The sequence below is a fragment of the Notechis scutatus genome, chromosome 1 (assembly GCF_049901735.1).
Source record: "Notechis scutatus isolate UNSWTSFEM ecotype Mainland chromosome 1, rNotScu1.2, whole genome shotgun sequence".
Taxonomy (NCBI): Eukaryota; Metazoa; Chordata; class Lepidosauria; order Squamata; family Elapidae; genus Notechis; species Notechis scutatus.
Window position 1 is genome coordinate 223521429 of NC_142009.1, and position 12174 is coordinate 223533602.

At 41.4% G+C, this 12174-nt stretch overlaps 1 protein-coding gene across 16 annotated transcripts in view; it reads right to left on the reverse strand.

Moving 5' to 3' along the window:
• The window catches only part of TNS1 (tensin 1), a 374426-nt gene that overhangs the window by 34762 nt on the left and 327490 nt on the right, over positions 1–12174 (reverse strand). For 11 of the 16 annotated variants that reach the window (XM_087950343.1, XM_026665510.2, XM_087950351.1 and 8 more), the window contains 2 exons: positions 8943–9142; positions 6823–6961 (listed from right to left, as the gene is read on the reverse strand). In XM_087950343.1, the coding sequence (XP_087806469.1) occupies positions 6823–6961; positions 8943–9142 (339 nt within the window). The remainder of the gene's footprint in view (positions 1–6822; positions 6962–8942; positions 9143–12174) is intronic. The other 5 variants (XM_087950347.1, XM_026665513.2, XM_087950353.1 and 2 more) reach the window with 1 other exon arrangement.

Here is a 12174-nt window from a genome sequence, read left to right on the forward strand (position 1 = left end):
TATGACACACATTACTATGCCTTTAACATCATGGCTGATAGAAAAAGAGACAAGGAAGAAAAAAAAACTAGATGTCTACACTATCCCATTTTGATATGCTTTTCAGCAGGGCATAACCTATACTGCTCTGAAGCAATCTGCATCCCCGCTTTTTAATAGTATAAAAATGTTTCCATAACAATGACAATAGCACTTAGATTTATATACCACCCCATAGTGCTTTACATCACTCTCTGAGTGGTTTACAATGTCAGCATCTTCCCCCCAACAATCTGGGTCCTCATTTTACCAACCTCAGAAGGATAGAAGACTGAGTCAACCGTGAGTCTATCGGGATTGAACTCTAGGTTGGGGCAGAGTTTGCCTGCAATGCTGCATTCTAACCACTGCGCCACTGGAGCTCCATGTCATTTGTATCTCACCTCTCTGCCTGACATCTACATATTACATTAGTTCTAATACCAAAGATATAACAGCAATGGTCTCTTCCATATTTAGCCACATCAAACAACAGCCATTAACAATTTAGTTCTAGTGATATGGGATTTAAAATATACACTGCAAAGTAGGACAGGGCTGAAACATACCTGATTTTCCTGGATTGCAATTAATTGCAATTTCCCTGTGCAGAAGATATCCAGAGAATGTACACATCCCTGTTTCCATTTCTCTCACTTATAAAAATTCAGAATGCTTTCACCTGGCTTTCTTAAGTAACCTTCCTATTAGCAGCTGTTTAGGAATTTACAGAACAATGTATAACACAATGCCTAACAATTTCCAGATTATTCTTTACTTGTTTAGCATGACCCATAAAAAAACAAACATATTCTTGACAATAAATGTCCATAGCCTGCCCTTCCCATTATCAGTATGTTTGGAAAATGTCCATGAATGAATGGATGACATCATCTCATGTCACAGTTTTGCCCAAAGGCAGATATGGCATCTGCAAAGATTATGATCATGAGACAGAGGGACCACAAACACTTCATCAAGGCATTGTATATCATAAATAGCAACACCATATACACAGCTGCAGAAGTCTATATTTATAGCATGTACATCAACAAAATATTTGCACAATTACATCAATGTGGATCAGATTTTATGCCTTCCCAGTCTAAAAGGAGAACAACATGTAGGCCGTTCTTGCATATATACCCGTAGTAGATATGCAGCAAGGAGCAATGAAGGAAACAGATGCAGATGTATATGTGAGATGTGTTTAAAACAGCAAGTCTCACAAAAGTACTTTCCAGCCTTCCTTATTTCTTTCAACTGCTGGTTGTGTTTGGTGCTGACAATTCTAAACAATTCAGGCTTTTTAGTTGAAACTCTTTTTTCCAAAAATTAACTGGATGGAAGCAAACAAATGAAGAACTTTTGTCTGGATGGGGAGAGTTTTAAGACATTTTTTCATGGCTTGAATTGCAATCATCTGACTTACGGCTTCAGATGGGCACCCACGCAGGGGCTCACAGCAGGAGGAGAGAGGAAGGTAGGCAGGCACATTAAAGGAAAGCCAGTTACCAAGAGCTTGCATTTCATCATGGATTAGCTTGGCTGGCTAGCATTCACTGCTAAGGGCCAATGAGCAAAGGGGAAACAAGCAAGTTCATGTCCAGGGTATTAGGTAACCCAGATTCTCAAACAGTGTATATATCATTGCATTTCTGTTCTCAAAGTCTATAAGTCTCACACACTTTAGTTTGCTGGTGAAGAAGACAAATCTTCATGAAACAGTTCCACAGAAGAGCCATAAATATTCATAGTGAATACTAAAGACAGTTTTGGCTGTTATTCTAAGAATAATTTAAGATGGCATATCTCTTACATAGTCATCCCCAATAAACCTTCTAAAATTATAGCCTCTAATTTTCAATTCCTGGCTAGGATGAGTATGAATTTGGGGAATTTTAATCTAACATGTCTGGGGAGTGCAAGGCTAGGAAAGGGGAGCTAACTAAACTTGAATCTGAATGGCTGTTGTCCATAAGAGTATCAAGCAAGGGATAGTGTTATAAAAGTTATAGCCTTATACACACTTATCTGAGATTAGGTTTTAGTGAATTAATAGATGTTAAGTAAAACTCCATGGGATATGGGCCACAGAAAGAAATGAATGGGTTTAGTAAAAACTAGGGTGACTTGGTCGCATTTGTTCTCTACCAATGATAGCACAGAAATGTCCCTGAGAATGTCTGGAGACCCTCCAGATGCTTCTGCTCTAGCAATGGGCTGCAAGCCAGGCATATCACACAGTCCAGGCAATCTTATATTAATCTCTGTTAGTTTGGGGAACTGGCACAAAATCAGAATGTATGAACTTGTAAGAATCACTCATGGTCCTGGTCAACCTTGGAAAAGAGCCAAGTCCTTACATGTCAGGACGCCAGGAAAGAAGACAATATGAGGGGAGAAAAAACACACCTGGTCTTATTCTTTAACGCCCCATTAAACCTGGGAAGTTATTCATGTGCTGGTTACTTTTATTTTTCAGAATAGTGCTCATCTTTGGTAAAGGTAAAGATTACCCTCGCACCTACGTGCTAGTCGTTTCCGGCTCTAGGGGGCAATGCTCATCTCCATTACAAAGCCGAAGAGCCAGTGCTGTCCAAAGACGTCTCCACGGTCATGTGGCCAGCATGACTAAATGCTGAAGGTGCACAGAACGCTGTTACCTTCCCACCAAAGTGGTCCCTATCTTCCTACTTGCATTTTTATGTGCTTTCGAACTGCTAGATTGGGAGAAGTTGAGACAAGTAACGGGAGCTCACTCCATTACACAGGGATTTGAACCGCCGAACTGCTGCCCTTTCTTATCAACAAACTCAGCATCTTAGCCACTGAGCCACCATGTCCCTGTGCTCATTTTAATACCATTTAAACATTCATATGTTATGATTCACAATGTATTGGGAGGAAGGGTAGCTTTTTAAAGATATCTTATGTAAAATCTACAAGTTTACAGTTAGTGCTAATATCCAGCCCTTTGACATTTGAGAGTACTCAGGTTGTTCAGAAAGAATCCAGTTAGTGAAAGAAAAAGGTTCTTCTACCCTTCTGGAATCTTTGCTCTTTCCCAGTTGCTTAGTGGCTCATTGATGTTTGTTCATACTTAGCCATGTTAGCTCTGCCCGGATGAAATACTGGTGGAACAGTTCAAAGCTAATGAATTTTAAAAACCCACCACCAAGATACCAAAGATTAGTCACGCAGAACCATGCTTGATCAGAAGAGAAAGAAAAAGAGGGCATGCAACAGGTAGGTTCAGGTCAGGTTCTCACCAACATCTTCAAATGAGATCTAATTCTGGGCTGTTTATGTCTTCGTGGAAAGCAGAAACAGTTACAGAATCCATACCAGATGCGCACAGACTAAGAGAATGAGCTTATTCAAGTAATTGGGTTGATCTGGTTGCAAATGCAATTACTGCACTGGAGTTTGTAGAGAGGCAGGACTGCTATGAATCAGTTTGTTCATCTGGAGTTCTCTCAGTCGTGGAAATCTGACTGGTGCACTAGGCATGGAGGTTCACCTCTGTTCTTAAAACAGCTCAAAAAAATTCCAAAAAATGGAACAGTTGGCTCTTGCGAGTCAGTGTGAGATGACTCCAGCACATTAGATGAATGGCATGTCTTACAGCTGAGCATCTATGGAGATTCTCAATCAATGAGGTCATGGTTGTCCCATAAGTGCTTTTTCAAAGGACAACTGGGCTTTCTTTGTTTTTCTTTGAAGACATTGCACTTTTCATTCAAGAAGCTTCTTCAGTTCTGACTGTCAGAACGAGAACAATGTTAACCTTTTCATCTAAAATTCAACAATATATAATAATCATTTCTAATGGGAAAATCCAAAGTGAATCTATCTTTTATATTCTGAGAATTGGTCTTTTATTTTACACCTCTCCATTCCCAACCTGTCTCTCATTGTCATTTATATTCCTTGCTGACAGCTGGTCATTTACATTCTTTTAGAGAGTTGTTGAGGCCACTTGGAGATTTGTCTCTGTTCTCAAGGTCACCTGAGTAGTGCAAATGGGTGTGAAAAAGCTGAAGAAGCTTCTCGGATGAGATGCGAAAGTCTTCAAAGAAAAACAAGGAAATCCAGTTGCCTCTTGAAAAAGCACTTTGGGGACAGTTGAGGTTAATAGAACAAGTGCCTCGCATGAGTGGGGCAGGAGTCTCTATGGCAGCCTAATACAATTTCAACAGTGCAAATAACCATGTAATTACAGGAAATTTTGCATGCAGTTTTAATTGCTGTGTGGCTACATATATCTTCAATTAGATTCATATCTTGAATGGTACAGCATGATTCAAATTATATGTTTACCTTCTGGGTTTGGAGCTGTAGATAGCTATCAATATTATGGAATCAACATTCTTCCTAGGAATGGCTGTTGGCATTGGGATGGAGTTCTTCACATAGATGGGTTTTCCCACCCATCTTCATGACGGAAGCTTTCATTTGTATTTTGGAGGATTAGGAGATGTGTAGCATAATTACTGCTCAAAAGCCATCTCCATCAAGGTGAGCTACACACCACTGATGATTGATATATTCAAAATGCAATGTTTTGTTCTACAAGCGCATTCTATAGGATGCATAGGGGGCATAACTGTGGCATGAAATGTGGAATTTTGAATATATGTTTTATTTCTTATCTATTTGTCTTGGTAACTCTGTGCCTTCCCATCTAACATTGATTATTTTGTGGCAAATGTCATTCTGCATATTAAATATTGTAGGGCTAAATCAGTGGTGGGATTCAAATTTTTTTTACTACCGGTTCTGTGGGCGTGGCTTGGTGGACATGGCAGGGGAAGGATACTGTAAAATCTCCAGTCAAAGGCGGTATTCGCCAGTTCTCCAGACTACTCAAAATTTCCGCTACCGGTTCCCCAGAACTGGTCAGAACCTGCTGAATACCACCTCTGGGCTAAATCCTGTGTACTTAGAAGGGATCTTTTAATTCTCTTCATTTATCTTGAAAGGTTGCCACAGGCAAGAGGGTATTGATTTATTCTCTACAGCATCTGAGGGTAGGACAAGAAGAAATGGGGAAGGGGGAGCCAACCTGGAAATAAGGAAGATTTTCTGACATTGAAAATGATTAATCAATGGAACAACTTGCCTCCTGGAGTTGTGGGTGTTTCGTTGCTAGAGGTTTCCAAGAAAAGATTGGGCAACCATTTATTCAAGATGATATGAAGATTCCTGCCTTGGGCAGGGGATTGGACTGGAAAACCTCCCAGGTCCCTTCTGGCTCTATGATTCTATGATACAAAAAGCTAATGCACTCATTCCGCTGCTCTCTGTCAGTATGCATTTCCTAACAGAGGTGTATGTTACTGAGACATCTAAAATATTTCAAATGTACATTTAGGATATGGATAAATTTTCATTTTCTCCCACCTGCAGAGTTCAACTGACCTCCCTTCCCTCCATATTCCCAACATAATAAGTGGCTCAGAGGAAGAATTATAACTATTATCTAAAATAGGATATCCTTGCGAAAAATCATGGATTTTTCCTCTGGGGCATTCCACAGCCAGAATCGGGGAGGGGGGCGGTTAGGTTTAATTAAGAACGGATCCCTCTTATTCTCTCATAAATGCTGTTGGGATCTCATTTTTCTACCCAGAAAGACTGTTAGTGATAGTCAAAATAATATATGCAACAGTTGGTTTTCTGGAAGCATGTGATTTTTCTAGAATCTTTACACTAAAAGGAATATCAGTCAAATATCAGAGCAAACAAATTTCCGTGGCCACATGAGAATTTTAAATGTCAATGAGGGATATATAATTATTCTTTTAGTTCATGATCATGCCAGATGCGTCAAGGATGGGGAATTCTTCTCTCATAATAACAAGGACCAGAGCAAGGTTAATAAGTTCCCCTGCAGAATCTGTGCACTAGGTTTCAGTCAGGAATAATATTTCCCTGGTAAGGAACTAAGCCAGCAAATGTATTTTTAAAGAGGTTAATAATTTATGTTTTTGTTAGAAATATCTCAGAGAGAAATTTGTATCTTTTATGGATTGATGATGGATGTCAGCCTTGTATGTCATCATCTTCCTGATTCTGATAATTACATATTCGCCACAGTTAGTGGGGGCACATTTTTGACCCACATTACCAAATTAATTATCAAAAAGGGATTCATTTAAATTATTATATTATTTGCCTTTTGTTTAAAAGAATGATTCTCTGTCCCCCCCAAAAAACAATTAGAAAATACGTACTGTATTGCTTCCATTACTACTACTAGCTGACCTGCTTAATTAATGATATGCAGAATTAAGTAAAACCTTCCACGTGTTGTATTTTAACCCTATTTCCTCCAAGAAGGGTGAAGATGCAGCAAAACAGAGCAGATCCCAGCACACGAGTCATTTACATAGTGATAAGTAGTGTAGTACTTCCCTATTTTAATTATATATTCCTGGTAAATGATCGTGTACCCTTATTTACAACAAGCAGAGGACAGACCAGAAAGAAATATGCCTTTATCATCATCTGGGAGCTGCTGGCTATATTTATACTTGCAAAACTATGCTGTTGCGATTATTAGGATGGATGGAAGCATACTTTGCGGTGATTTCATGAGAAGGGTGCACCAAGCAGAGATGAAAGAGGGTGAGGAAACAGCTGAGATGGGACGATGGAAAGAAGGGAGAAAATAAAAGTGGGATTTAAATGGTGGTGGGTGTCAGGAAGCTGTGAACGGTTTGCCTCTGAGTATGGCTTTCCCAAAACCAAATGCCAACCTCCCTCTTTCCCGCCCTTCGTCTAAGCCACAAAACTTACACAGGTTGCTGTAAGGGGTTTGTGGTGAGACAGGGAAGGCAGGGGTTGGGGGAGAAGTCTCACCACCACTGGAAGGTGGACTGCTTGGAGAGGTGCCCTGTATCTCCTCCAAAGCTTCTTTGTAGCTATGAAGATGGGGCTGTGAAAGAGAGAATGAAAATACAGTTAGTTTCCAGAACTGGATACAGGTAGTCATTGACTTACTACAAGTTCATCTAGTGACCATTCAAAGTTACAACTGCAGTGAAAAAAGTGACTTAGGACTGTTCGCCCACACCTTTGTGGCAGCCCCGTGATTGTGTGATCGAAATTCAGATGCTGTTGTGGTTAGCTGGCAGCAGGTACAGACGGCTGAGGAGAGCGAGGACTCAGATGAGGGGCCAGGACCATTAGGGAGTGGACTGCTGCCTTCAGAGATTATGGGGGCTGGCAGTAGTGATGAGGACGTTCCCGAGGAGCCTGCGCCAAATTTGCATGCGTGCAGGGCTGCTCGCAGGAAACAGCAGTTACAACAGCATGGGCAACTCGGGAGTAAGGCTGCAAGGTAATGGCCCCTCCTTCAAGAAGATAAAAGCCAGCTGTGAAACAAACATACTTTGCAGAAGGCAAAGACATTTTGAAACTCCAGCCTCGTGGACATTCCAGTATCCTGAGTTTGCATTTGAAGATTCTTGTATTGCAAATTATTTCTTGTGTATTATCTTTTGGCAAGGCTTGCACAGTTTGGCAAGGCTTGTGCTTATCATAGCTAATTATTTTGTAAAAGCATTACAAGGTTTCTGTTTCTTTTGGATTGTGTTTAATTTGTTGGAAAAGAGTGTGGGTCAGAATAGATGCTTAGCAACTGACTCATACTTAGGACTGTTGCTGTGTCCCCAGGTCATGCAATCCCTTTTTTCAACCTTTTGAGAAGCAAAGTCAATGAGGAAGGCAGATTCGCTTAAAAACCAGGTCGCTAATTTACCAACTGCGGTGATTTGCTTAACAACCGTGGCAAGAAATGTTGTAAAAGGGGGCAAAACTCACTCAACAACAGAAATGTTGGGCTCAATTGTGGTCGTAAGTCAGGGACTACCTGTAGTCTCCCTTCCTTTACATTTATTCCAACTCTTAGCAAATTAGACAGCAGGGATTTCTTTTTCCTCCACATGATTTCCTCTCCCCCTTTGCTCCAGTTCTTTCTTCTTTCATAGTTTTCACCTCTTTTTTTTCATCAAAGATCTTTCATTTACTACATTTTCTTCAACTGCTAGTAAGATGTAGGGGGTGGGAGGAAGCAGAAGAGGCAAGTTGCAGCAGGTATTCCACAATTCATTTTGCTGGGAGGAGGAGTAAGCATGGAAATTTTACTGCCCCAAACCAGTTCAATTTAATCCCCAAGCTCAAGGAAGAGCCATCCATAGGGATGGCCAAGTCAATTTTATGCAAGCTCTCCGTTTTATAGATTTCAAAGCAAGTTGGTGAAAATTTGTCATCTGAATTTCTTCTAAAGTATGCATTTTTGTGTGTATGTTTTATTGCTTTTCCAAGGATTTCCTAATGCTTTCATGCCTTCTTTTTTTAAATCTAATAGCAATAGTACTTAAACTTATACACTGCTTCACAGTGCTTTACAGCCCTCTCTAAGCAGTTTACAGAGTCAGCCTATTGCCCCCAACAATCTGGGTCCTCATTTTACCATCCTCGGAAGGATGGAAGGCTGAGTCAACCTTGAGCCAGTCAGGATTGAACGCCTGGCAGAGGGAATGCAGAGTTAGCCTGCAATACTGAATTCTAACCACTACACCACCATGGCTCATATATAGTTGCAGATCTAAAATGCAACTCTTTTTTGTTGTTGTTTGTTTGAGTGTCAAACTGCTTCATAATATTCTGTGAAAACGAGGATTTCAGTATACTAGGGTGGGTTTTGTATCTAAATTCAAATACAAATACTTTGGAGTTCTAGCTCCACCCAACTAATATTTGAGGAGGACCTGTCTCATTTGTTTATTCCATCTTACTGCCCAATCAATTTTCCCTTTAATACCTTGGTATTCTCTGTCCTCCACCAGGTATCTTTACCGCCATGCAAAGAGTTAAAAAGAAAATCCTTTTTAAAAAAAAAAAAAAAAAAGTACCTCCTTAGGTCTTCCTCCAGGATTGGCAGCAATGGTGCTGACCACCTCTGGTGAGACACAGTGAATTGGTGATCGGACGGTTGGGCTTCGTGGTGAACTGGGTTCCTGGGGACTGTTCTCGTATTGACCCTCACTGGTAGTGCGTCTCCGGACAAGGGCTTCACCTTCCTCTGGTGACTTCTCCTGCAGCAGCTGCACTCCTGCAAATTCAATGATGCGAGGAAGGAAGATGCAAAGTATGGGATGAGTTCTAATACACCCAGAAGGTCATGGAGATTCAGCTCTTTGGGCTGCATCTTAGCATGGGAAAGAAAGAGGCAACGAGAGCTACTAATGTATTAGTAAATTCACACGTTTCTCTGTAGAAGCAGATTGTTACTGTAACAATTTGGAACGTCACTGAACAGCCTCGGAAAATCTTTCAGATCAGGGGTACATAAACTTTTTTTTTTAACATGAAAGACATATGGCCTCTGAGTGGTATGCCAGGCAATGCCCTCCCCAAAGGAAGTGAGCTTGTCTTTATTCAGAATTATAATCAGCCAATAAACACTCCTGGGAGGAAAAAAGTTGTTCATTAAGAACTACGAAACATCAGGAAATCCTAGGATACTGTTCTTGCAGCATTTTAAGATCTAAATAGAATTAAAAGGACAGCTTCTTCACAGTTGTTTGCTAGAGAAAAGCAAGAGTTTTTTAAGAAGTTGGAAGTCCTCCAACCCATCTGACTATTTTTACAGCAAGACCCCAGGGTGCCACAAAACCTAAAGAACAGGCTAGCACTTGCTTAATCAAGTCTTTTTAAGATTGAGCCCAAGGAAATTCTTTACCACTAATATATTGTACATCTAGTTCTTCGAAATGTTCAACAATAAGTTCTGTTTCTCCCAACAACAAAAGGAATGTCTGATGCACAGCAACGAAATCCTAAAAACCATTCAAATGTGTCCCATTGCCGTACAATAAACAATGCAGGAAAGGAATCCATTCAAAGAAGAACTAAAGCTTCAGTTTTGAAACCATATTCTGTTTGTTGCAATAACTGGAACTTTATACAATATTTTTTTTTTTACAGAGAGAAATCCTCCTCATCCCCTCTCTTAAATTTGTTGGGATTACAGTTTATAAAAACCACATTGAAACTTAGTCAGCCCCCAGTTAAAGAAAAGAGTCGGGCACCTAGATCTCATTCCCGCTTACCTATTTATTCTTGTTTACAAAAACAGTATCCGATGCCCTCTTCATGCAACCTGTGTCTTACATGTGTTTAGATTTGTGTTTGTTTTGTTCTTAATAAGGCAGCCAGGAAGGTAAAGCAGTGGGTGAGATCCTTATCAACACTTTCCTGGGAGTTTCGATCTACATTTGAGCCCCTAACACAAGGAGGTCAAACTCAAGGCCTGGGGGCTGGATCCAGCCAGCAGGATGCTTAGATCTGGCCCACGGGGCTGATCTGGAAACAGCAAAGGACCGGCCCGCAGTGCCTCTGCCAGTGAAAGTAGAGCTCGGAAGCTCCTCCCACCCCCAAAGCTCCATTTTCGCTGGCAGAGGGTTGCAGGAGGCCATCCCAGCCGAAAACGGACCTCGGGCCACCACAGGTGCCCCCGACCCAAGTGACGTCGAGCTGGCCATGCCCACCCTGGCCATGCCCACCCCAGCCCCCCAAGGTCAAACACAACCCTGATGTGGCCCTCAATGGAATCGAGTTTAACAGGTCTGGGTCTTTCCTTAACTTATACCAGCCATGCCACCTTCTCAAGATGGAAGAAGGAGTGGGGAAAAGTAGATAAACCTGATTTCGAGGAACCCTAATGTAGAATTAAGCAGAAGAGACTCAAACAGTCCAAATGCATCAGCCAGAACAAAGGGGGGAAAATCTATCCATTTAGAGACAAAGAGGACTCCAGCAGCACGACATGTAACAGTAATTAAGAAAGGCAACGGCAGAGTTGTTTCTTAAAAAGAAGACAGATCATTTTCTACATTTGCCAGACTTCAAACCTTTTAAACATCCCTCAAAGCCATTTTCCTTTAAAGCTTTACCTTCAGTGGCCAAGTTTAAACATAGTCACATTTCAGTGAACTAATAAATGCAAAACACACACCGTTTTACCTCCTTTTTTTCAAGTCTTATGGCTGGAGCAGCACATAATCAAAATACCATTATGCAGCTGCAAGAGGTCCAGTTTCCAGCTATCTCTCAACTGTGCCTTCTTTGAATTATATTTCAAACATAAATGCAATCTAGGAATAATGCCTTTTTTGGTCACAATTCATACAGTATATAAACTATAGGAATTGTATTCAGGTAGTCCTGGACTTACAACAGTTCATTTAGTGACAGAAGTTACAACGGCACTAAAAAAAAAAGTGACTTGTGACCGTTTTTCACACTTACAACCATTGCAGCATCTCCATGGGTCATGTGATCAACATTCAGATGCTTGGGAACTGACAACCTCAGGTTGCAGTGCCCTGAGGTCATGTTTTGGAACCTTCTGACAAGCAAAGTCAACGGGGAAGCCGGATTCCCTTAACAACCGTGTCACTAACTTAACAACTGCAGTGATTCACTTAACAACTGTGGCAAGGAAGGTCGTAAAATGCGGCAAAACTCACCTAACAACTGTCTCACTTAGCAGTAGAAATGTTGGGGTCAGTTGTGGTCGTAAGTGGAGGACTACTGTAGATGGAAGCTGATTTCCTCAGTTAACCCAACCACATGCACACACACCAATTCCCCGCCATTTCATACATATTTGTAGCCTACCTTGCAAAAACCTGAAGGTCAACTTATGGTTAATCCCAGTGGTGGTATTCTACTGGTTCAGTCCGGTTCTGGCGTACCGGTAGTGCCGAAGAGCAGCGGAGACTCTGCTGTTGGGCCCACCCGCCCACCTGGGCTCCCATACTGACCTTTATATCCTGCTTTTGAAGCGCAGCTGCTTTGGGCCAGCTGCTGAAGCAACAGGGAGAGCGCAGGATTGCAGGAGGTGAGTCAGAAAGCCTCTGCGCCTGCGCAAAGTGGGCGTTTGGCGCATGCACAAAGTATGTATGCGTGAGCAAAGCACGCCCACCAAGCCACGCCAACCAAACCAGTGGTAAGCTTTTTTTGAAGCGCATCACTGGTTAATCCTAAACTAAAAGAGCACCAAATCACTGCAAGAAACTAGTGGTAGGGTCCAAGACTCCTTGAGGGAAACCTCAAAGAATGTTCTTCAGGAAGAGAGGG